Source organism: Xiphophorus maculatus, chromosome 4 (genome assembly GCF_002775205.1).
Source record: "Xiphophorus maculatus strain JP 163 A chromosome 4, X_maculatus-5.0-male, whole genome shotgun sequence".
Taxonomy (NCBI): Eukaryota; Metazoa; Chordata; class Actinopteri; order Cyprinodontiformes; family Poeciliidae; genus Xiphophorus; species Xiphophorus maculatus.
Window position 1 is genome coordinate 13,791,696 of NC_036446.1, and position 27,827 is coordinate 13,819,522.

The 27,827-nt window shown below is 35.2% G+C and overlaps 1 protein-coding gene across 4 annotated transcripts in view; it reads left to right on the forward strand.

Moving 5' to 3' along the window:
• csmd1 (CUB and Sushi multiple domains 1) overlaps window positions 1-27,827 on the forward strand; it is a 413,944-nt gene that overhangs the window by 225,491 nt on the left and 160,626 nt on the right. For all 4 annotated transcript variants that reach the window (XM_023332533.1, XM_023332535.1, XM_023332534.1 and 1 more), the window contains exons 6-10: window positions 3,677-3,789; window positions 5,675-5,752; window positions 11,739-11,820; window positions 15,882-16,006; window positions 20,914-21,035. In XM_023332533.1, coding sequence (XP_023188301.1) covers window positions 3,677-3,789; window positions 5,675-5,752; window positions 11,739-11,820; window positions 15,882-16,006; window positions 20,914-21,035 — 520 coding nt within the window. The remainder of the gene's footprint in view (window positions 1-3,676; window positions 3,790-5,674; window positions 5,753-11,738; window positions 11,821-15,881; window positions 16,007-20,913; window positions 21,036-27,827) is intronic.

Genomic DNA, 27,827 nt, shown 5'->3' on the forward strand with positions numbered 1-27,827 from the left:
TATGAAGAAAATGTAGACGTACATAATGACAGCATATAGATTCCACGTGTTCAATTATTTTGTGATCTGTCTGAATAGTGAGAGGTGCAAAGCTGTCTTACTCACAACAAAGAAAAAGGACATGGAATCCTCCTTGTTTCTTTATGACAAACAGATTGGACCATGTCTGGCAAATAAACGTGTCAGAAGGGAAAACAAAGGCCATTTTCAAGGTCTTTTTTTAACTAAATAAGTGCACTTACGGATAAACTAGCCCATGAAAGAAATCTATGGGCTTCTTGTGACACATAAAAGTGTCACTCCTTAACTGTGCAAGGATTTTGCTTATGCAGTTTAGCACAGAACAAGGATATATACTACCTTGCAAAAAGTGTTGTATTTGAATTTATTTCCATTTTATGACTTTAAAACAACCAATTTTCAATGTATGATTTAAAGTGATTTTTCAACATCAAGTGCTTACATACAAATAAAGAAAAAAGTATATATATTAAACATGTTTCATGAATAGGATTTGTGACCCTAGTAAATGCTTTATTCAACTGTCATTTGCTACAAGTTTTGTGGAGGGTATGTCTTTTCCAGCTTTGGATGTTTAGAGACTATACGAAAAATATACTTTTTGTATATATGTATATTTATGTATACATAAATATTGTCACAGTGACTAAACCTGGTAACAGTGTCTTAGATTTGCTCATGGTTCATCTTTACACCCTTTTACTACCTCTCCTATTTTGATCCTTAAGTTTTCCTCTTTTGTGGTTTTCCCTACTTACTCTCTTTTTCCTATCCACTCGTTATACTTGCAGCACATTAAAGCGTAACTGTAGTTGCTTTTGTTACTTTAGGGCGGTCGGTAGAACATTTTTTTTTCTCTTACATCATGTCTCCTCTTCCCTTAGTGCACCCTTTTCCCCTCCTCTTTAATTTTTTTTTTACTATTGCTAAGGTTGCCTTTAGTAACAAAATGTGCAGAGGGCTAAAGCTGATGTAATACATGTGCGTACTGAAGGCTACCCGCTTATCATTTTTTTTGTTCTAGTTGCATTAAAACCAATTTTGTTTTAAGGGACCATTTTCTTTATCTACTTATTTCCCTCCTTTTATCTCATTTACAGAACTTTTGAATTTGCTCTTTTCCTTTGGTAATACATAATAATAATTAAAAAATATTGTAAAGGAGATAACTGTAAAATTATATAATTTATCTGATAAATATCAAGTGCATGAGAAGACATTTACTTCCTGGAGTGAGGTTTAAGACTTTGGATGAATTTGGAAAAAAGTCTCTTTGTAACTCGATGAACCAGTTTAGCAACATTAGAAGACTATTAAAAACACACACTTTATTGTGTCAAAAATCTTTAAAAGGATCATAAACGGCCATTTGAACGCAGAAGCTTGAGTGTAAAGTTATTAGTGAAATACATTATGGTTACAATTATTGTTAGTTTTCTGTCTTATGTCTTGCATCTGCTCCAACTTCCTGTAGATATGCTTCATATGGAACAGTTTGAGCTTCTCTGCTATGAAGAAAAATAGCTGCTGGTTATTTATGTCTTCTTCCAAAGTTAAATAAGTAAATATTTCAGTACTTATGAAATAAAGTTTTGGCAGACATTTTATTAGAATTCAACTCAACTCCTTCTTCTGATGTAGCCATGACATTGCTGTGGAACAGAAAAGGGAAGTAGACGTGCTACTACTTAATGAATATTTATATACTTTTGTCAAATTTGCTTGATCTTTTAGTGAATGTTTATTAATGGAACCACAGACAAATGTGACATGTGAAATAAAGTTTACCGTCTTAAAAACAAGAGTGACACATTTTCCAGAATCTGAAAATAAGGAAAACACTTTTTCGTCAGTGATTCCCATTGTTGTAGGTTGTTTTTTATAGCCTATAAAAAGATAACCTATTTTTATTGATGCAACCATAAAACGCATTGTTCTTTCCATACATAAATTGACCAGAAACTCTAAAAATAAACTGTTCCAGATTTTGTGTTTTCTCTCAAAAATATTTCATAAATAATAAAGAGAGCCACTGAAAAGTGTGACTACACACAAAACATATTATTCATTTTTCTCCTTTCTTGTTTATTTATTATTTTTTATTTCAATTTCTCCAAAAGTAACAACTGGATATTAGAATGACACGGATGCACACTTCAACAAATAATTTTAACTTCTTTGAACAATTGTTTCAAATTCTGCATTAACCTGGTTGCTGAAATTTTCACACCTTTTGCTAAAGCACATTTCATTCAGAAATACAATTCTTTTTTGGCAGGATTCTATGATCATACCACATCTTGACTTGGCCATATTTACCCGTTCGACTTTACAAATGTTGTTGAAGCTCCTGTAAATAGCTGACCCCATAGTTTCCCATCAGATTTTTTCCGGACCCAGGCTAGGCCATTCCAAAAATGTTGATCTTCTTCTGATAAAGCTCTTTTTTTTGTTGAACTGGATGTATGCTTGAAATCACCGTAGAACTGAAAAATGAAATCCCTCCTCATCTTCAGCTTTCTGTCAGATAACCAGACGTGTTGGGTAAAAACTGATTGGTATTTGGAGCTGTTCATGATTGCATCCAAGTCAAAACATCCAAAGAAATCAGGAGATTGTCAACACATATAGACTGCAACCATTGGTTTGTTCTTTGGCTTCTTGGCAGCCTCCCTGAGCACATAAATAATGTAAATGAGCAAATGTCAGTATAAACCTGTGAGGAAAGCCAAATAGATGTTTTTCAGGTTAATCAGAATCACTGTGGTTGATGATAAGTGTGTACCCAGAAAGATTAAACTAAATTAAAATGTTAATAAAACAAAGTAAAGATGTGGATAATTGTGCTACTGGGCTATTGCAGCTTGGTACTTTTATTATTTTCTTTCTTTTTTGTTTTTGTTTTCATTTTGAAGACAAAATATTTCTAAATGAAAGCAGAAAACGATTAGTATTGATTTATCAGGTTTCAGTTTTTCACCTCCCATAAACTTGAACTATCTAACAGGGGTGTATACACTTTTGATACGTTGGTGGATATGATGACAGTAAAGGACTTTCATGTGACAGAATTCCCTTTTCTGTTCTGCATCCTGATTACGGTCTCCTGCTGTTTGTGAAGCATACAAATTGAGAACATTTTTCACAGCAGTAGTCGATACTTCCCAGATCTATAATGCTGCAATCTGTAATTACATGGCAGTTCTTTCCTCCAACCATTTTCCTGCACTCTGTGTGCTTTCCTTTGTACCAAGAGTTGAAATATTTGAAAATGGTCTTTCATTCAAACTAAGACCTCTTAGCTTCCAACCTTACCTTTAAGGATGGTTTATTCTTCTGTCTAAGCTTTTGCATGTTAATTCACCATTATAGAAAATGGATGAACCAAGCTGCACAACAATGACATATTCTCTATACATTGCAGAATATAAGGACTGTGCTTTTGTGACCAAGAAGTGGATTAAGTGGAAATGCTTGTTTTTTAGGGTTTTGTTTTCCTTTTTCTCATATTATTCTGTATTCTGACAACTTAGTCTTTCACTAAAGTCTGCATAATTCCAGATATTAATTAAATTAATTTTAACTTTGCATCTGTTGACCACAAGGGATTTTGCTTTGTTTTTAATTCTATATTATTCTATTTGTATTCTTCCAGGATGACAGGTACAACTCTTCCCTCACCAGTGATATCGAATAAAAACTGGCTTCGGATACATTTCACCTCGGACAGCAATCATAGAAGAAAAGGATTTAGTGCTCAGTATCAAGGTATATTAAACTTTCTTCATTTTTTCTGATGTCGATTTTTGAACTTCTTGGTGTGCAAGGACAGGAGTACTGTCAGGATCTGTTCCTTCTCTGTGTTTGTTTTGAGTTTCTGGGTCTCTGAGTCTTCGTGTTGTCCTGTCTCCCCTTGATTGTTCTCAGGTGTTTCTTGTCTCCTTGGTTACCCTCTGTGTATTTAACCCCACCTGTGTTCTTTGTTCCTCGTGGTGTTTGTCCAGTTTCATGTTGCCACTTGTAGAGAGCTTTTGCCTCCGCTCCTCTGTGCTGCCTGGACTTTGTATTTTTTTATTTCTGGATTATTCTTCATCGTTAAAACATCATCTCATCTCACTCCTACCTGAGTCTCAGCGTCTGCCTCCACCACCACTCCCGCGACTCATGACAAGTACAAAAATGTAATCTTTAAAAAAATAAAAACATTTTAATATTAAGAACTACAAATAATTATGTTAGAAAATGTACTGTATATTGACGGTATGCTGTATTATGAATTTCATTTTATTCTACTATGTGCTTAATCCAAATGCCATTAGCAAGTCTTAAACTTTAACAGCAGAAGATTTACCAATCTGTTGCATTACATCCTTCACACATGTGGCAGGTTTTCTTTCAGATGTGCTGTAGTAACCTTTTTGTTACCATAAAAACACCAGTGTCTATTTTTAAGGTCAGTTTAAATAAACATGAATTTATTTTTAATTACACACTATTAAAAACTTCTCTGACATGATTTGACTATAGTATTATTCAAAGTATATATAAAGGAATATCTTTTACAGCTGCAGTATGTAACTTTTATTTAAAAAACAGTTTTGTACATATTTGTTAAAACAGACAGCTCCTTGGTTTAGATAATATGCTTGGCTTTTTCTACCCTTAAGAATAAACACCATAATTAAAAACTGTATTTTGTTTTTACTAATATTTAAATTTGTATGATGTTCTGAAGCACTGAAGTGCGACAAAAATGCAAATTAAATAAATAAATAAAATAGAAAGGAAATACAGATTGGGGCTATCCGTTGTGGTTTTGACATTATTGCATGCCAACTTTAACATTTGAAAAAAATAATAAAGCGTGGCATATTCTGGTTAAATTAATTCCTCTGTGTTGAGAACATTAAATGAAGTCTGGATGTCCTAAATCAGCCTTGCTAGCCTTTTTATTGTTATGTAATAGCAGTATTGTTTGGCATTAGCATTCAAAAGTGCATGTTCCTGTTCAGGTTTAATTGGCTACACCTATCGCATGCAACCAGATGAACCAAATCCTGTCTGTCTTTCAGGCTAACTGATGTCCTTTCTAGGCTTGTTCTCTTTATGCTCTCTCTCTCTCCCTTTCTATCTATCTATCTCTTTTTCTTAGTTATTGGTCTGTTGCTCTTGCCATTGGTGCTCTCTTTATGTCGGCGTGTGTGTGTGCGTGTGTGTGTGTACAAAACAAAGAGCGAGAGTGAGAGCAAGGAAGAGAGAGTGAGATGTGTTTTCATGCCAAGCCTGTATCTCAGTGGAATGTAGTGTGGTTGTTACACAGATTTTTTCCGTTATCCTCTGCAGCGGTGCCACTTAAGATAAAATAGATGGAATAAATTTTAATGACGCTCCTTTCCTACTTTTTCTCCTGACTTTTCCTTGTTTTTTAATTGATTTTGATATTATACTTTTCACATTTTGCCACCAAAGAATAAACTGTATGCTAGATATGACATTGATCATAAAACGGGATTATTACACATTGGTGAAATGTAACAAATGGCACCCTGGGGGTAAAGAAAAGTGGTGTAGGAAAAGACGTACAGCAATTAAAGTTTAATGGAGAATGATTTATAATTAACCATATAACCCCCTTTTTTTCTTGTCTCTGCAGTGAAGAAAGCCATAGAGTTGAAGTCCAGAGGGGTAAAGATGATGCCCAGTAAAGACTCCAGTCACAAAAATGCTGTCTGTAAGTACTCTATTATCGCTAGTATTATGTGTGATATTGGATACTCTTAAAAACTTAATTCAAAACAGACCTGGCAACATGCACACACACACACACACACACACACACACACACACACACACACACACACACACACACACACACACACACACACACACACACACACACACACACACACACACACACACACACACACACACACACACACACAGTGTGCAGGAAAGAACACAAGGTGCATTCATTTTTCATGTGGCAGAGCCTGAGATTTCATCTATTTTTCAGAGAAGTTGACCTTCTTTGAGATAAGAATTAGGAGCCATTTTATATTTTTTTATTATTTGTGCTAGAGCAAGAAGTATTACGTTTTTCTCAATCAGAAAATAAACTGAACTGTCAAAATTCCTGCTTTTCAGTAGCTCCATGCCAGCTACCAAAACCAGACATGAAAACTACATGAAGTTTTCATGTAGCCTTTGATTACATTTTAATAAGCAACAAATGCACTTATGAAAAAAGGAAAGACAGTAATGCTAGAGTTTTACTTTAAGTAGACAAATACAGATAAACGTATTCTCAGTGCAAAACCAAAATGCCTATTTTGTTCACTCATATTTTACATACACATAAATTGATTCAGTGGATGAACTATGAGACACATGCATAGCTTAAGTCACAGCTTAATATTATTTGCATTAATGCTTCAAATGTCTAGGACAAGCACTTCAAAATTCAGGCAGTCTAATGCAAACAAATATGTAATCACACACTGTTTTATTAAAAACTAAATACCCCATTTTAGCTGTTTACGCAACATTTATATTTTGAAAAATTCTCTTCTATTTGCTTGCCTTAGACACATTTTTTAGTAACCTGAATAAATAAACTTTGCTGCGATTCATTTTCACCTTCCTTATTGTTTGTTTTCATGTTTATAACTGTTATGTCATTTTCAAACTTTTGGGTGAAGAACAGTACACAAATACAATACATAAAACACAATATACCATTATTTATATGCTTTATTATCTGATTTTATGGTGTTTTACAAGGTAATATTCATATTACATGAAATATAATACACCCATGAGGTCTATGAGATGTAGGGCACCTATTGGTCCAGATTTTACTGCATATGTCCTTCTCTAAAGCAACTTAAGTCTTACTCCACTTGTCTAATAACGATCGTGCTTTCTTATCTATAATCATTATGTGGATCTGAAAAAAGTGATAATGTCAGTTAACTGAGTAACCTGGGGAATCATTAAGCTTTAATTTAACTTTGTACAATAATAAAAAATTATGTGGCTTTGAGAATGGATCCCAAAGCTAACAAGGCTTACATATTGGTATGGTGAGATTACCAGAGCATATTCCATGCAAATTCAATAAGGCTTAAAGTCAGGTCAACTTCTGATTTTGAACTGGTCTTTGAGCACCACTTTTTGTGTGGCGCGTCTCTCCCAGTGGCAACATAATAACTCTACAGTGGAAACTTTACAGTCTTTGTGCAATGCATAATCATTATAAAGAAACACAAGATGATAGTAATGAGTTTTATCTGTCTAGAGAATTGAGTGCTTATGAATCATAATCTAAAAGAATGTCTCCAACAGCCTCTTACTTGTATTAAAGAACAGTTTGATATAAGCACAAAGAGAGCTATATGTTTAAAAAGGACCTTTTATGAAAAAATCCTTCAAAATTTTAATTGGTAGAGTCCCAAGCAGGACTAAAATGCAATGTAATGTAGCAGCATTAAAATAAAAGACTGAACAGTAAGATAATATAACATATTTAATTTAAAAGCAACTTCTTTTGTTCTTACCTTCCTTAACAGGAATGTTATCTCATTGTGTGGATGTTTCATAATTAGAGAGGCTGAAAGATTATGATTAAGGATTTTTACTCTCCAGACAATGACCTAGAGCTATAATGAATCATCACTGTGAGAGTGTGATTTATAATGAGGGTCTTCTTCAGGGTACTCAGGCAACATGGTGCCGCTCTACAGTCTACTTAAATGAATGACCACTTCAAATTAAAAATTACAAGATCAAACAACATCCCAGGTAGAGCCTTGTAAGAAAAGCCTCGCAAGATAAGTTCTCTTTGGCATTAGAATATTATAGTGATCCTGTCTTAAATACACACAACGCATGTGGTAAATACATGGCTACATACTTCATCTCTAAGGTAGATTGACCTTTTGAACAACGAGAAGGTGAAGAACAGAGAGGGAAAATGGATAAGAGGCAGCAAGAAGAAGTCAGCAGAGGAAAGCATATGATCTTACCACACTTCACACATTGCTCTCTTCATCCAACGGGCACCTTAAGAGTACCTGGAAAGCTCTTACCTTGAAAACCTTATTTGATCACAAACACACACACGCAAACACACCCCTTTCTTTACTTCTTCCATTACTCACAGTTTCAAATTCAGCTTATTTTATTAGGGTTAAAGCTGCAGTCTGTCGCTTCTATAAAGAAAGTGTTTTTACTTGTGAAAACTGCCACCATGTCATGACGGTATGAGACAGATAATCTGTGAAAAGATTGATCTCCTCCACTTCCTCCTTGTGCTGCTGTTACCATCTGAAGAAATTCACAGCTCCAGACCAAAAACAACCAATCAGAGCCATGAGATGGGGCTTGGCACTGTCGATCAACTCATGCACTAATGGCAGAGAAACAGCTTACTGTTACAGGAAAACCGTTTGTCTGCCATTATTGGTGGCCATGCTAACTAGAGTGAGGATTCATAACAGACTATGCTAGCTGCAGCGTAGCAAGCATCATGGGGGAGGATGAGCGATTGATGAGCAATCAAAATCAGCAGATTTTGATTGACAGCGCTAAAACTCAAGGAGACATCAACCCAAAAGACAACAACATACATTTTCTTCTTTGTTACTTTTTAAAACTTTAGAAGCATGATACACACATACAGTATACATACACCCATCTACAACTTTATTAGGTTGGTATTGTCGGTACCACAATAACAAACTATTTCTGTTGTCAGTGACTTTGGGCTGACTCAAAAATGAGTGAAGTTACTAGCAGGAAGGAGGAGCTTGCACAGCGCACCACTGGTGCAAAGGTTTACCTCAGTATATTATACCCAAGCTGCATTCTGAATAATTTGCGCATATCGCAGGAGGTCAGTGATTTAATGAGGTAAATCTCTAAAAAGCAGGGTCAGCACAGATAGTCACCACAGAGAAAAAATATTTCACAAATTCCTAAAAAGTTGACTTTCAGAGATGAAACGTTTGCTGAAGACACTTTGATGATATTGAAATGACGCCGTGCATCATAAGCTTGTGTTTAAATGATGAATAGTCTTTTAAGTGCAAATATGGGATTAAGTCAGCGTGAGCAGTTTTGACATCAACCCAAAAGTCATATTTGTCATCTTTTTCCTGTAACAATCTCATGTTGTTTTCATGAGCTGGATTTGTTTCTGCAATATAAACCTTGTGTTTGATGCCAATGAATGCCATTTGAACATGGGCGGGAGATGGAATGAGCGCACTGAGAGATACTGAAAGAGAAAGTGTGCATTTGAATGTTTGTGTGATGATTTTTGGACAGAACATCAAAAACACAGTCGAGCAAAAAGACAGCTTGTTCTGTTTGCATCATATCTCACGCAAACATGCACACACAATGTGTATACACGCACAAAGCCCAGAGCACACACAGGAAATGCAGTCACACAAACACAGCAAATCATTCATCCATCTTTTATGCTGGGATACGCAAAACTTCGGCTTCCCTTTGTAAATTACAGCTAATGTGTGTGAGACGAAGAAGCAGGCTGAGCTTACTGAGAATGCAGAAGTAGAAAGAGGAAAGAAATGGGAGAAATGATATAGGAAAGGACAGGTAGAAAGAAAAAGGGAAGCCCAAAAAGGCTAGATGTTTCTCTTTCCTCGGGTTATATTTAAAGCCCTCCAGGATATGTTTTTTTTCCCTCCTTTGTACTTACGTGCTGTCTTTTGAGCAAGCCTTTCCCTTTAAATTTTTGTGACTTTCTAACCAATATTATTCATCCAGAGAGTTCCATTACGACAGAACTGGTCTAAACTGGTTTCTGTCAAGTTGTCTGGTCTAATTTACATTCACATTCCATGTTCAGCATGCCGCAGGTGCTTCCAGCTGCTCGAAAACCAATGCAATATTCTGAATATAAGATAGATACAATTTATCATGTGTTTTGCATTTGTGCCATTTTAAAACTTCCTCTAAGCAGATTGATGATTCAAAGAGAAAATGATACACTGCACCAAGGAGTGAGAAGCATTCTCACGCTCAAATCTCTGCAGATAACTTAAAAGTTTAGTCTGTCATTTTGATTTTATGCAAAGCCTTTATAAAATTAATTTTGCATTGCTTCTATTAAGCCTTTGTGTCATTGTCACCCTAGATTATTTAAGCTGCACAAGAGTTACTTCCCATTAAAAAAAAATGCTAACAGTATGTTGCTTAATAAAACTTTGAAGCAAGATGCTGAAGGCACAATATTAACATTTTGAAAGCTGAAGTTTGAAACCACTAAATAACTTAATAACTTATGAAAGTATGAGCATGCTACAGCATATACTAGCAAAGAGATCATTTTTACTTCATGAATGATCTTAGAAAACATTCTCAAATCAGGCCCTAGTTGTAATGCTCATTGATTTCATTGTAAAGTGAATCAGCCTAAGGTAGTTTGCTACTATGCAAAGCAAGGAAAAGGGAAAATTATAGAGAAAAAGTGCTGATAACTTGACATTTACCAATAATGTCTAATCAAATCAAAATATCATTAGACATTGATGTGATGCTGCGACAGACTGGCGACCTGTCCAGGGTGACCCAGCCTCTCGCCCCAAACCTTCGCTGGAGCACCCCTCCCGACCCAACTAGGGACAAGGGTGTTAGAAGATGGATGGATGGATTGATGTGATGTTCAAAACTATACTTGAAACTATTTACAACTGAAACTAGATGTTTCTTCTCTCTGACGTATTATCAAATTAAATGTTTAGTGTTTTAGAAGGGTTAGCACTACACCACATTAGTCAAAGGCAACACAAGTTAACACAAAATGATGTGTTTAAATGCAGGAGCTTAATATTAAGGAGGAAAACAATCTACATGGCTCTGTGTGAAAAAGTGATTGACTCCCCGCTGCCAACACTTCAGGACCTGGAATGAAAAGGAATGTCTGGCCATCTGTTTGTGACCTCAAGCTGAAACAAACTGGGGCTCTAACCCATCTCTGAATGGCTGAAGAAAAACAGAATGAATGCTTTGCAGTGACCTAGTCAAAGTCTTGATCTGAATTGAGATGCTAGGGCTTGACCACCTGGCAGAATTCAAACAATTCTGCAAAGATGAGTGGGCAGTTGGCCAGGATTACTGTAAAAGACTCAGTGCGAGTTATTGCAAATGCTTGATTGCGGTTTTTGCTGCTAAGGGTGGCACAACCAGTTATTAGGTTCAGGGGGCTATCACTTTTTTACTCAAGGCCATTTAGCTTCAAATTTTTTATATTCTGTACCTTGTAAAATAATATTTTCCCATTATGTGTATGTCTAAGAATAAAAATGGATCATAAATATAAGTGGACAAAACAATTGCACTGATTGGGACAACCTATTTGAAAAAAAAAGGTAGCTCAATAATATTGCTGTATCATTTCCCTTTGGCTATAACAGTTAATGTAGTCTGCAAATTCAGTATGTATACTATTCTGGATCCTTATTGTCAAATTAAAACTATTTATCCCTTTCTTTTCCTCTTACTTCTCCTGCTTCCACTTTCTCAACTTCCCTCTCTTCTTTCCTGAGACTGAGAATTGTGTTATGTCTTGATTTTCTTCCCAAACTGATGTATTGTTTAGAGTTGCCTGTATTCATATTGATTAAATATTTGAAATCAATTGTTCTGTAAAGTCTTGTTGTATTTCCTGATAACATTCTCTTTTTTTTCAGTGAGCCAGAGTGGCCTTGCTGGTGACGTTTGTCCAGATCCTGGAGTTCCTGAAAATGGCAAAAGGATGGGTTCAGTCTTCCAGTAAGTTCATTTTCTCTATGCGTTTCAGAGCTACATGGCTAGTTCGACTCACTGGCCAAAGATCATTCCAGTCTCCAACATTACACTGGAGTAGAGTCCATGTATTAACCTGAAGTTGGTAATGAAATCATTAAAATGTAAGAAAACGGGTGCTTTGACCACTGGCAGGTAAAATTAATTACTCTGTTCACTCTGCAATGTTCTGCAGGCAAAATCTACATCCTGTGCCATTTGCCACCCACGTAAAATTGTTACCACCCACACAAACAAACCAATGGAGACTGAAGTGTTATAAAAATAATCAAGGTTTGCCGGGGACGTGTTGTTGTTATAGCACTAGCTTTTAGATGTGGGATATGTGATATAACCACCGAGGCTTAAAGAACCTTTGATTTAATTTATATTTTTAGCCTTTTAAATCTTTTTAAAAAAAAGATCTGCTGCATGTTAGTCAGACAAGTCTTTTGATGGTTGGTTTGTGTCACCTAAAGAAAAGCAAATAATTGTCTGCAATTAACAAACAGATGTAAACAAAGTGGTAAGGTAGGCTTGTTGGGTCGAAGGTGGACCTTACTTTACTTTGTTACATGTACCCAATTAACATTCTTATGTTGTTAGGGTAGCATGCTGATCCAAAGTCTGTCTAGCCTCTTATCTCATAATATCTGATTTTGTTCAAAACAACATAAAGCCTAAACTACAGCAGGAGATTCAGATAAAGATTCACTGTTTTCTTTTTACACTGTCAGAGTTTTGGTTTCAAGCGGTGCGAGGAGCTAATAAAAACAGACCACAACACTGAGCGTGCCAGTAAACCAGGGATATGGTCTGAAGACTGAAGATCAGAGAAGCCTGCTGACATTGAACTGAGAAAGAATAACAATTTTATGCTGGTGAAAGCTGAAAAGTTTATTAACATTAACAACAGCAACTATTTGATGCTTTTGAATGGTGCCTCCTTCTTTTAGAGGAGCAGGGAGCAAATTAGATCCTCGAGCCGAGATAATCTTTTACTTCACATAGCCATGACATTTCAACATTTTCAAATATCAATGCTCACAAGTTAGAATGAGTAAATAAATTATGACAGCTGTATTTAATGACATAAAAAAAATTCTCAACATGTATCATATTTTTCGGACTATAGACGCAGTATCAGTGAACAGATCTATTTTCATATATAAGACGCACCGGATTATAAGGCGCATAAATCGAAACAAATTACGGTAGTCGGATAGGTCAGACTTTATTCAAATCATCAACAATAAATGTCAATATTACACAAAAAAGTACACTCACTTTTTCAATCATTCATCTTCTACAAATCCATCGAATTCCTCATCTTCAGTGTCGGAATTTAACAGTTGGGCGATACGGCATCAGGCAAGCCCAGATCCCTTTCATCATCATCCGATTCAGTCTCATTGCTGTTGCTTGGCTGTTCATTGATGATTCCGGCCTTCGTGAAAGCTCGGACGACAGTTGAGAAGTGGTTCACCACCCCAAAACAAGTCTGTCTAGACAGCACAGAAAGCTGACCCCACGAGGTTTCTGACAAGCAGCGATTATGCTTCGACAATCAAGAGTGGTTTTGTCTCTTACCAAAGTCGTAATAAAACATACGGTACACTGTTCATACATAAGGTGCACCAAAATATAATGCGAAATGCTGATTTTTTTTTTTGCAAATATAGGGATTTTATGTGCACCTTCAGTCCAAAAAATATGGTAATTTTAATATTGATGTACATGGAAATATAAATTTCCCAAATTTTTAATATACTTTAACATTTTTCACATTTTGCAACAATTTGACCACAAGTTTAAGACTTCAGTGAAATTTTATGTGATGAACTCCACACAGAGCACCGTAATATTGTTAAGGTGAAAAAAGGGGATTCATGATTTCCAAGTATTATTTTTTTTTTTTACAAATAGATAAAACATCTTGCGAGGAGTGTGTCTATTTGTATTCACAGTTGGAGCTGCAAGTCTTTTAGACTATGTTCCGACAAGCTTTGCACATCATAAGGCTGAAATTTAATTCAATCAGACTGGATGGAGAGCATCTGTGAACATCAATTTTCAAGTCTTGCCACAGACTCTCAAATAGATTTAAGTCTGAACTTTGACTATTATAGGAATATCCTTTGATCAGAACCTTTCTGTTGCAGCTCTGGCTCTATTTTTGGAGTCGTTGTCCTGCTGGATTGTAAACTTCATCCCACTGCCAAGTCATTTGCAGCCTATGTCAGGTTTTCTTTCATTATTCTCCTGTCAGCTCTGACCAGCTTTTCACAACATGCTGCATGATGCTCTCCCTAACCTCTTCTAACAAGGGGATGGTGTGATTAAGACAATATATATTGTTAGTTTTTCGCTACTCTTTTTTTGTATCTGGGTATTAAAATAAAATTCTGATCTCACCAGATCAGAGCACTTTATTTTCACAAACCTGCTTTTCCCCCTACATGGTTTGAGTTAAACTTAACAATGCTTCTTGTTTTGACAATATCCATCCTATTGTCACTATTTTATAAAGACTGTATTCATGGATTACACATGTTTTGGTAATCCAGTTGGAAGATTTGTTTACTTGATCTTTGCTGTCCTCATCTAGCCTGCCAGTTTTACAGGAAACAGTAAAGAAAAATATTCAATATTGTGATTGAGCATTGAATGTAATTACATTTAATGCAGTTGAGATTATGGTAAAATCCTCCTCCTCCTGCTTTAAAGTACTTCTACCAAATAGTGTGAGTTGTTGTCACCAAATGTTCTGAGACATCCAACAACAACAACAACAATTCATATTTCAGTACAGTAGTGGCTGAGCACAGCAGAGGCTCCAAGACAAGTCTCTGTGGAGAGAGCTTGACTTTTTAACCAGACTGATGACACAAAAGAAAATTTCAGGCTCAAATCCAGGTCTGCAAACTGTGTAGAAGAATTCGCAATTGTGTTGTTTTTTTTTGTTACGCCTTGACTGGATCCAATGAGTGCTATTCAAATATTGATAACAAATACACAGAAACCGATCCTACAAAAACCATTGGATCAAAAGTAAATATCTGCCATTTCTTATACTACATGATTTGTAGTACTATTACGTATTTATTAGTTTGTAGAAAACTGTCTAGTAACACTGGGGTATTCAGGCAACCTTGCTTCAATGTGTTCACATGCTGCTTGTGCTGTGCTACAGCCTCAGGTCAAACTCCAGGGCTGCTTTCATGTCCCAGTTCCTCTCTCCAGGGTCCAGTCAAGCAGGGGCTACACACAAAGAACTGCAGGGGAAGGTTCTTATCCGAGAGTCTAGCCACTAAAAAAATTGTTCGGCAAGTACAGTGAGTCACCCCTCGGTGCCTGTTATCTAATCAGCAAACATAGACATTATTTTATTTAAGCAGAAGTGATTGTAAAATGATAATCTTCCTTTACCTTGTATCTGCTTAACATCAGAAGTAGCTGAATTAGATTTTTTTTTCACACTTGTACACGAAAGGTAGACATTTCATTTGTACTCTATTTCCTGAAATTGTTCTCAGGCCAAGCGAAACTTTTTTTGACTAACATTTTAATTGTTTATAAAATTTATTGAGATGCCAGTTAGAGAGGTTATTAAATCCCATGTGCCTGTGTCTCACTTGTTAAAGTTTATGGGGGTGTGTATTTATGTGTTAGCTTAGATCATCGTAAATCATAGTGTGTGTTATGACTTTTTGGTAAAGTGACCGACTGTAGTGCATCATCAGGGTTGAGACATTAAGATACACACAAAAGGTCCCATACAAACTTTCACTTCCACCTCTGCCTTTCTGGCAGAGATCACTGTGGATCAATAGTAGGAAAGCGAAGAGACAAAAACCTCGAGAAGTTTACTGAATAGGATTCAAACACAAAAAAAAACTAATAAGAAAACCTGGAAAAGGTGGCTTGAAATCTCAATCTACCAATTATGGAAAAACTTCTATCTTCCTCACAGTGATTTTGTAAAGCCTGAAATCTCACGCTTTTTCTCACTCACACTCATTTTAACATGTTGTTGATGTTGTTTCTAGGGTCGGCTCGAGCGTCCAGTTCAGCTGCGATGACAGCTATGTACTGCAAGGATCTAAAAGTATCACTTGTCAACGGGTCACTGACACCCTGGCTGCTTGGAGCGACCACAGACCCATCTGCAGAAGTAAGTTGTAACATGATTCTCACTGAAACAAGTTTTTATTTCTTTAGGTGTGTTGCAGATGTCAAAGCTGTTGGCACCAAATTATTTGTACCTCTTTATAGGTTTAGATTTAACATAATCAAACTACCTATAAAGAGTATCAATACTGGAAAAAACAAGAAATTTTGTCATTAACTTTATTTTAAATGGCATGTTGTAATAATTTATACCATTCTTAATAACTAATGGGAAAACCTTTAATGACAGATCACCAGATTCAAGTCATGGCTCTGGCTAAAGGCTTGCTAACATATTTTGTAATTAGAAGAAAAATGTTAACAATCTTAGAAGATTACCTTAGATATAAATCTGTAAAGAAGTATAAATAGAAATAAATAATTGTAATTTTTGGGGGGGTTATTTGTTTTATTAGATATTGTTTAAAATTAAACAAATGCACCTCTGAAAGAGAAACAATATGTACTAAGAAAAAGAAAGTTTTAAAAATATTCTTAGTATTAAATGTTAGCACCAAAGCAACTTGCAAAAATGCAAATAAATCAATTTAAGCTGGAAAGCAGTCAAATGCTATGAAATTTATGCAAATGTCAAATAACATGTCTATAAATGTCTTCAGCATCAAGGAATCCATTAATTTGTGATATCAATAGAAAAAGAAATCCTCCCATTTTATTATATTGAAAGCTGTGCTCAGTAGAAAGAAAATGGCAGCCAAAAGAAGTGCAGACAAACGTGCAAACAGATTACAAGTTAGTACATTCAAGAGCACTTTGAACATCGCAAGCATGCTCTTTACCTGGAAGAACTTTTACTGAGTGCAGTTCATTTTAACAACATTAAATGGTATTTTATGCTGAAGTGACGAGCACTGAATATTGAGAGACTTTTCAGTCAAACTCTCTGTGCTTCGTGGAGAAACTCCACACCTACAAAAAACTTTAGATGTGCTAAAATAATGAAACAATACCCGTACCAATTAAACTTAAAAAGGATGTTGCAAAGAGACAAAATGCACCCAGACCTGCTTCATTATTGATTGTCCTACAAGCTCTCTGTATTGTGCACAATATATGAATAAATCTGATTGAGTGATTTCACCTGACAGTGCTTGGTAAAATAGTTTTTTTTTTCACAACAATTTGTGGAAAATTGTTTAAAAATTTGTTTGTTTTTTTAATTTGACCAATTTCTAAATGTCAGGCATCACTGGAAAGACCTTAGCAATAGTACCTGCCTCATCTAAAACTTCTTATTCAAAAAAAAGTTTTATAGCCCTAATTATAATAACTTTGAACAAAATATTGACCAGTTATTGTATTTTATATTTAGTAAAAAAATCCATTGATTCACAGCAAACATAAAAACAAACTTGCAATGCAACTAAGTTTTGTGTGGTGAATATGCATAGAGGTTGTTGAATGCATTATTTATTATTTTATTGGAATCAGTGATTCCTCTGTCCAAAATATTGCAAAGAGTGTCTGGCTTGTTTGTGGTAAAATGAATCTCTTCGCTGTTCCAACTTATGGTCCCTTTGGTTTTTAGTTCATCACTGAGATGTTTTGAAACATCTGTAACCATTTCCATCAGCCTGCTTCGCAAGAAAAAGGTTGCAAAGTTCTTGAGAGAGGTCTTTGGTGTTACGTATCATAAAATGCTTTTTGAGTGATATGTTGATGAGACTTATTCCTCAAGAGGATTTTAGATGTGATATTATAGTATTTACTTCCCTCACTGTGACTTGACTTGATGCTTTTCAAAATTCAGCTCCGACAAGATAAATCCAAGTTTGAAGAAAGAAACCAAAGCAAACCAAGGAAAATGATGTATGTCCATATGTTAACTGTATATTAAATCAAATGTGATTCAGTGAGTGGTTAAGAATCATTTTGTCCAACCCTGTGAGACACTTAGCCAAGCATTTTCACCCGGAAGAAGCAGTGTTAACCCTTATGTTAAACTAGATCCGCAGTGCTGTAGGTAATACGGGAATAAAACCAGTCCTGCAAGCTCACCATAAAGCACAGCAGTGCAATCCAAATGTGATATTATGAATTTTTAATGTATTTTTAAGTTTCTCTGCTGCATTGGAATTACATGCCAATGTCCTTTTTATCACAATGTAACCACACAAATATTACATGTAGCTAAAACAATAAATAGTCCTATTTCTTCAGAGCGTAACATTACTTATGATAATGAACATATTGCAATAAAGCTGCTTTGAATGTTGTGATGACTTTGTGTATAATTCTAAGGTAATTCTTCTGAATTGTTTGTTAAACCAGTATATTTTTAGAGCATGTAAAAGTAATTAGTTTAAGCACGCTCAGTGACCATTAACAAAATCTTTGCAGAGGAAAACGATTTGCTGAGCAATCTAATAACATTTTAATCCTTATTTGTAATGTGCTGTATTACAAATTATTGCATCTGAAAATCTGTTAAATTGTAAATGGTTATGGTGTTTAGTTTTTATTTGAGATTGCAAGTGTTGTATAAATGTATTTCTAAGGAGCCATGAAAAACAATATCATTTAGATTTACATGATTTTGTTTATTGATGTGGCAGAGCAATGATGCAAACTGCTCTCATGTTTACTGACAATACCCTGTTAGGCTTATTGCCACGAAATGAAAAGGCAGACGACTGGTTTTATACACCCAAGTGTGTAAGCACATGCAGTCGCAAACACACTTGCTCTGACAGCAAATGTCCAAAGGATAATGTCACACATCTAATATCTGCAGCAGTATTGGCCTTGAACTGTTGGTGTGTTTGACAGACAGCCAGTCCCTGCGCTCAGACACATACTGTAGGGTCCCTGTCAGATCATGTTATGGTGTATGTGTGTACCATTATCTGCATGTGTTTGTGTGTGTGTGTGCCTGTATTGTGAATATATGACTGTCTCTGACCTCGGAAACATGCCTAAAGTCATGATACTCGCTCATCCTGTCAGAAACAATTGAAATATGGAAAGAAAAAAAATCAAAATTTAGCGTCGTCTTAAAACTTTGATGTGAAATGTCTCTGTTTGTTTTTCTTTGTAATTCAGTTAAAATATGATCAAGTAAAATATTTTTAAAGGAGACAAAGAACTGAAATTATCTAGAATTTTACTTAGAGTTTAGTTAATTTGCAATTCAAATTACCAAAAAGAATAATACATTGATATTCTATACCCATTTACCTGTTTAATATTGCGTGGTTTGGTGCCCATCCCCAGCAGTCACTGAGAACACTGGATAACAGATAAAAAATACAATATATAAAAGAAGGATTGGTATATTTTGTTGATTGTCAAAAATTTTACAGAATACTAAGGGTGTAAATTCACATTTAAGAGGGAAAGGGAGCAGAAGACTACAGTGTGTGTTTTAGATTTAGTGAATTAAACAAATATGTTGTCCTAGAGCCTGTAAAATAATTATTAAAGCCGTAGCAAAATATATATCTGCTTTCTTTTGTGGAAAGCAAATGGGATTTTTGTTCATTTATGTCTCAAATTTCTGTAAAGTTAACCAGTAATTATTGTTTCTGACCTTGATTTAACTGCTTAGATTTCAGTCACAGTAATACCAGAAGAGCATGAGTTGACCCTGATATATTCTGAAAGAGAATCCTGGAGAGTAACAAAAACCTAAATCAATGGATTAACTGTTAGAAAATGGAAAGGTTAAAAAATGTCTTCTGTACACTGGAGCTCTGGTGTATTGTATTATCTGGTGTGATCACTCTTCTGGGATTCAAACCCGTGAGCCTCTCTCGTTTTCTGCTGAGACTTTGCTGTTAATTAGAAGCTGGTTTCCAAGATGAATTGCAATGAATGTGTTTCTGTGTGTCCGTGTAGCTGTGTGTGTCAAAATGTGGTTCAGCTCTCTTTTCTAATTAACAGTCTGATCAGTCATCTGGATTCCTCTCCTCTCTTCCCCCTCTCCCTTGGCATTTTCTGTTTCTTTTTTGCCTTCTGGTTTTTCTTACTTATTTCCTTTTTTCAGTCCATTCATTTTCACAGCACTATGTTTTGGTTTCTGTCTGTCTTTATCGTTATCTGAACCTCTGTCCCATCTGTCAATTTGCTTCCTAAACCCGGTGTCACTAGTGGGGCGAGTGTCTGTTAGTCTGCTGTAATTTTAATCTGTAATAATTACAATAGTAGACAATAGTCATGACATGGTTGCTAATTTAAGTATCTAAAATGTTAAAAATACATGTATATATATATTATTTGAAAATACCACAACTACTGCATTATTTAGTACTTATTCGACTTAAATGGTAACAATTTTCATACAACTGACCTAGCATTGACAGTTGCTCGTTTTATTTATTCATATTTAGTAATTCTTAATTGTTCCCAAACAAGAAAATCTGTGCTTTTTATCTATTAACAATTTCAAAAAGATTTTAAAGCAAAAAAAGAAAAAAAAACGGTTTTATGATTACATTAAAAAAACATCACAGTTAGTGAAACAAAAATACACCCTATCACAGAATTCAATAATTTTCTTTGGCTCTGTTGTGTTTCTGAGCACAGGACAAACTGAAAACTCATTTTCTTCTGATTCTGGATACTATTACTAATAATAAACTAATTTCAACAGTCAGGTTTTTGTGGAGTTTACTTAACCAGCAACAGGACAATGTTAGGAATTGTGTAAAAAAAATAAAATTCCAGCATAGCAAGAAAATGGGGAATAAAATAAATTGTTTACTGAGACTACACATGTGCAGAAAAATGTCAATCATTGGAATAAACATAAGGATACCTTTGGGCTTGACTGTCTTACTGTTGTTTTTTTCTCTAGTCTTCTTTTTATTGCTTATTTTTAAATTTTATTACTGCAAGGTTAACTATAATTAGCCTGTAAGTGATTACCTTTATCTCAAATTTCTCTTGCAGCCCGTACCTGTGGCAGTAATCTGAGAGGGCCCAGAGGGGTGATAACATCTCCTAACTACCCGGTTCAGTATGAGAACAATGCACACTGTGTATGGGTCATCACTGCAATGGACTCTGAAAAGGTAAGCAAAATTAATTCATTCTAAATTTATTTGATTTGATTTGCTCAAGCTCATGTAACACATGGCTCGACTTACACTAAAGGAGTTAGTCAGACTTTCTCACTTTTCTTTGTTATATGGTTTAAAATGAGTATTAACAGGACATACTGTAATGCCTACCTCAATGCCTAACACACTTCTGAAAATTTAATTTTCCACTCTTTTGATGGACTGTGCAGAGCATTTAATATATAATATGATGGATTTCTAAGTCAAACTGTTAAAACTGCTTCTGTCTTGCCTTAAACATGTATTTAGTAGACGAGAAATTCAGGGAAATTTAGTTGAACATCAAGTATGCATGTGGCCTTTGACGCACTCTAAAATGAGCATGTATTGTATAATGAGACCAGTGGTGAGGGAATTTAAAGTGTTTTGCCATGTAATGACCATGATGTCACCATCACATTTCATAAATCTTTTAAAGAATCAACCTATAATCTGGAAATTATTTAAATTTAATGTTGTATCAGTGGTCAGATAATTATAAGCCCATACAAACACAGAGCAAGGCATGAAATGTATCCCCAGGTGAGTAACATTTATACTGCTAATGTGGCAGAATTTTGCAAAATGTCTTAAAAATGCTGGACTGGTAGATGATCATATAGTGTATGTCGATGTCAAAAGCATAGAAAGGTGGTGTGTGAGCATTACTTTACTAGGTCATGAACATAGAAATGAAAGGCTGAGATGCAATTTACACACATTGTACAATCCTTCAGAGATGATTAACTTGAATATCCCAAAGTTTTGATTAGGCAAAAATGAATGAAAATGCAGTTTTACAAAAAGAAGGCAGACATTTTATTTTTGCACTCAGCTCACTTTTCTTAAACTCTGAATTTAGGGTGGTGTTTCTGCCAAAGCAAACATTACAGAAAATGTTTTCATTAAATGGAAAACCCTGAAAGTCTGTAGCTGTGATTTAATGGGGCCAGATGTAACTGAAAAAGATGCTTGGAGTCTTTTGGTGGTAAATGGAAATTCAGAGATGCACCAGAGCGCAACAAAAGAGAGTTCACTTGCATTAATACTTTGAAATCCAGAACCTACTAGCCATTTTGATAAGCACCTAATCATTTTAAAGAGAAATTTAGCAATTAAAATAAAGAGGTGAGATGACTCCATTTCTCTCTCTCTCTCTATATATATATATATATATATATATATATATATATATATATATATATATATATATATATATATACAGTACATATATATATTGCAGCTAGAAATAAAAACATTCAATTGTCAAATTGCTTCTGTAATTGTTTTAATTACATGTGAAAAAATATCCAGATTAAATGCCTTTGTAAGTAAATCGACTCCTTAGTGCAGCAGAAAGTTGAATGATAAATGTGAAAGTGTAGAAAGGTCCTGATGGATTCTTGGTGATTTATAGCCATGGTCAAACTCCTAAACCCAGTATATGACATTACACCACCACCCATTTCTGTTACTTCTTTTTATGTCTCTTTATTTTTTTTCAACATTTTTCTGTGATTTTTACTCTCTCCCTACCTCCCGTTACTCTGCACTACGCTTTTACAGTCCAGTTTCTCCCTCTCTGTATTCGTTCTTCCTTTTAATAGCTTTATAATGACAAGTTTGAAAATGGTGAGAGAGGAGAGATGGATAAGTCAAAAAGAAGAATAAGTTGTTAATGAGTTCATTGAAAACTACAGAAAATCTTACAGGAAAGAAAGAAAATGCACCAGAATATTTAACCAGCTATTTTACATGCATAGGCATGCTAAGGAAGAGAGACTGAATGTCCAGGATGGTACTTGACATGTGACACCCAAGTTTTTTCTAAAGATGGATAGAAATGGAGTCAGCTCACCTCTTAGCCCTCAAAGACTGGGGCTGAGAAATTGTGAGATATAATTGAAGAGAGACCACAGAAAATATAAAAGCCAGGCTGAAGAGTGGAGAGAAAATGACTTTTTGTTCTCCCTACTGTGTCTTTCTGACCTTGGCGGAGAGAAATGGCTCTTCACAAGGTGGCCAAGGGCTTGTGGCAGGCCATGACACAGTTTCATTGTATTACTGTGCAGATTTATTTCATCCACGTTGCTATGAGCCTCTAATGAAGACTCTAATCTGATTTATACCAGCATCTACCAGTTTACAATGGTGAGTATGCTAGATCTATCTTTCATTGTGGAAGACTATTTCAGAATTACTGATAAAATTCCTATGTTGATGTGTTTGAAGCTTCGTGGCAAATTTTTGTATATTGTGAATCTGCTTGGTATCAGATGACACCTATGCAATGCAATATTTTATATACACTTTTTTAAAATTTGAATTTACGGCAGATGAAATGTTTTTTCTGCTATGTTTGCTTAATTGTTATATACCTATTGGGGGGCGTAACACCTATGCATGTAAGTGGACACATTTAACACCTCACAATGCTTACATGTAAGTCAATGGGACCATTTCAACCTATGAACCAATAAAGAAACAAATACCAAACAGCTTAGTCTTTTGAGTATGCATGTAAACTTAATTTGAATACTTACTCAATGTTTTTTAGCTACAATCAAATTATTTTAAATTATGATTAAAAAAAATCACTACTTTTCTTGCAAACTTGAAATTTTACCTTATTACAGCATGTAATTTAAGACATTTTACTGATTTCTAATTTAGTCTTCAACATATTTTTTCAAACTGCAAAAATACTTTTTTCATGAGACAAATCACACACTTAGTGAAACCTAGACTGTATTTCTTCTTGGTATATTGTTGTGTGTATCTTAGCCTGCCTTATTATCGTAAGAGGCTGCTCAAACACATTTTTCTCAGGTGTTGCTAAACTCTGCTTCCTTTTTTCTTCAGCCCCTTACATTCACTAATCTATCTCAAAATGATTTTTAGAGTTACATGTTCATGTTGATAGATGTTAACCTCTAGTCTTTTTAAAAGAGCCATCAATAAATGGATTGTTTGAGTGACTTTGTAAGATATAATAAAAACCGTTTGATGCTTTAAATACAGTACTTTTCAAAACTAACTTTGAACATTTTGGCATTTTGGCACATTACAGTTTCAAACTTCAGCATATTTTATTGTGATGGTATCTGACAGACCAACCCAATTTAGTGCATAATTTACAGATGGGAGGTTTAATAACAGAGGATTAAATTCTTTAAACAAATATCAATCAGAAAATTATTTCATCTGCATTTATTTAGAACCCATTGCTCTTACACCTAATCATAGTATGCAGTACAAATGTTCCTGGTAAAATTTTAGGGTGGGTCTCCTCCAGGCACCATCTATGAAATTGAACAGTGCTCCATGAGATGTTCAGTGTTTTGGATGTTATTTTATGGCATAATCCTCCTTTTAAACTTCTCAACATATATATCCTTGACCAGTCTCTTGTGTGTTTTTGCTTGTCCTTGATGATGCTGTTAATACACTACTTTTTCTCATCAAATTTATCTGTCCCTTTAGAAAAGAGTAGGACATTTGTCTGAGATCTCCCCATACTATTCTTTTTCAATCAATATTGGTGGACAAACTTAATTCATTTAGCAGTAAAGGCAGAAGAAGGAAACTTATACCGAGGTTAAATTTGGTATTAGGAAACTTTGGTTTAACTTTGGTTTCCTTATGCCTTCAAACACAACTGCAAAGTCTTTTTTTTCTGGGATATTCTCGAAACAGAAGAGTTGATGCTTTTTATACTCGTATGCTGGGTACAGCCATGTACAGGGGTGACCCACGACTAGTTCAAAGAAATTAAAGTTTTGAATAAGATGTTTAATGGTGGTAAATGTTTAATCTTAGGTTAGATATAGGGTGTTCAGTCCTCTAGAGCTACAATCTTTGTAGATGCATCCCTCCTTCAACACGCCTGGATCAAATGGCTGAATTCCCTCATCAGCATTCAGTCATTCAGCTCTCTAGAGACCTGGTTTCGAGTCATTCATTTGATTCAGGTGTACTGTAGAAGGGAAACATGTAGAAGTTCCGGGATGCTCGATCTGAAGGACTTACCTTGGGCATCTTTGTGTTGATGGACTGCTCAACATGATTTAGTTTTTGTAGAGCATTTGTGAAGCATTGATTAAAATGAGTAATAACTACAGTATATCCATGCAAACCTTTCTGCCTTTCTATTTTCACTTATGTGTCTTTGTTGGTGTGCTGTTCTTCTTTACTCCTGCACTCACAGTATCTCTGTCAGGCTTTTATTCCAGATGACTTCTTTTATCAATAATGTGTTTCAATGCTAAAAAAAAACATTTTTTTATTGAAGTGTGCATACCTTTTCTTTTTCCTTTTTCTTCTTTATGTAGTTTCACTTTCACAAGTTTAAATGACCAATATTAATGCCAGCTGGTGTGTGTCACCTTGTTAAGTTTTGAATAAGAGCGCCTCAATCAATATGGTTTGTTATTGTCTGTCAGCCTCTCGGCAAAAACACTGTGACTGTGCTTTTATTTTTGTTTCTGCCTCTGTTGTTATTTGTGTACGAGAGGTTGTGTTTGAGTTTATAAATGTTGACTGTGTGTTTTCAGTCTGCCAGCTTAATTGCTAACTGCCAGCGATTGTGAAAAATATGTTGCACGGTGAACTGTCAGCTCTCGGGTCATAGTGAGGAATAACTTGGGTGGGCAGAAGAAAAAGGATTTGACAGCGCATGTGTACGCGTGTATTATTGTGTGTGTCAGTCATTTGATTCATCAGTGTAGAGCGGATAATTATTTTGTTCAAATATGAAACATTCCTGCTGCTCACATACACGCTGACACACGCACACACACACACACACACACACCCTTGAAACGCATCATCTCACATCCCCTTTAAACCTCTAATCATTGCTGTCTTTTTTCTGATGAATACAAATTAGCAACTGCAGGCGTGTGTGTGTGTGCGCGCGCAGGGTTGGTTGGTTGGTTATTTTCATGCGAGCATCATTGCTATCACTTCAACATAAGGCCGACACAATATGTGACATTCAGTCAGATTCCCTTAATTTTTACTTGATGTAGGAAATGAGGCCAATAAAGAACAATAAAGGCAGTAGCCAGGATGTGTTAAAATCCAGCATAATTCAGTAGCGGTATATTGTTTTGCATCAGCGCTCAAGCTCTTTCATTAAAGAACAGAAATCGCCCAAAATACAGTGCTTTGTTATGCATGTCTAAAAAGGGCACCTTCCTCCTATTGCATCTGTTTAGCTTGTTTATCAAAGATGCAAACAAAATTTAAAGGAAGGTTGTGGTTCATTACTATTTTGGTTTTTGTCTGCCTCACTGACCATTCATGAGGCAGTCTTGCCTTCTCTCTAAATTGTATTTTGTATAAGTCATTGCTTAAACCAATTTGGTTTAAATAACTACTTTTATAAATATCAGTAACTACTTTGAAAGTCTAGGAGAAATCGCTAACCATGATGTTGATCAGTAGGACTAGCAGAGGTCATTTTTTAGCGAATCACACACGGGCTTTTACAGGCGTTTAATTTATGCATCTCCTAAATTAACCTGAAGACATGTATAAACCAGCAGACATTTACAAGTTTAGAGTAAGTAGAGACCATTCTGGTGAAAAGGGTCCCTTTTCAGCAAAGTGTTGACAACTGAAATCAGAAAGCAGGTCAGTAATAAACTCACAAATACACGTCCCTTTTTCAACTTAATGAAATAATAATACATTTTATTTATAAGCATCTTTCAAGACTCTCATGGTTGCCTTACATTAGCAATATAAAAATAACATTGTGAAGAAAGATTAAAAAGTGCTGCAAAGAGAAAAAAACATTTAAAATACAAATAACTGTGTGTGTAAATGTGAAGGAGTTGACTAACATAAAGCAGAGATAATTATGGATGGCTTAGATTGTTCATAGGAGGATTTTGAACTCACCATGGAAATCGATAGGTAGCAAACGGGAGAGTTTCACGTCAATCGTACAAACAAAGCCAGCAAGCAAAATCTTGCGTCTATTGGAGGTTCAAAAATCTAATCAGCGTTGTGGAACCACAAGTGTTGCAGATTGATGTTCAGTAGGGTCAATACTGAGCACACTGTGTTAAATGAGTGTAAGAAAAGGGTTGGACACGTGACTCATAACTGCTACTAATGAATATGCTGCATTTTGATGAAGTTCAGTGACCTGTGATGTCTCAGTGCCCTTTAAAGCGACAAGTTCATTGTGGGTTTATAGCAAAATTTTGCCTTCCATGCCCTTGTGAGCTGGTTGTGTGGTCATCTGTAATCCGATCATCACATACTCGAGTTTACCATTTCGCAAGTCATCTCATATGGAGCCGTTACTCCCCTAATTCTTGGCAAGTTTTTTTTTTTTTTTTGATGGGGGATAATGACAGACATAGCATATAAAAGGCAACATTTTTATATAACACTAAGTAAAATTCTTACTTGAAAGAATAAATTGCACCACTGAAGGTGCACTTATTGTAAATTTTGGTGTTTAACAGCATAAATATTCTATGTATTATACAATTTAAAATACAGTTTAAAAGGTACAAAACCTTATGCAACAAATTTCACCAGGTCATTTTTTTTTTTTTTTAAATTAGAAAACCCTCGTCAAACTCACGGTGTTCAGTTAGTAGCATTCTAAAGCTCTTTTTCACTTGTAGAGATCTTTTTTTTTTTTTTTTTTAAATATGAATAAAAATAAAGATGACCTGAGGCCGGAACCATTTCACTCCAATATGGAGTCACATCTGGGTCCTTCCAAGACACAGCCAACGGGGA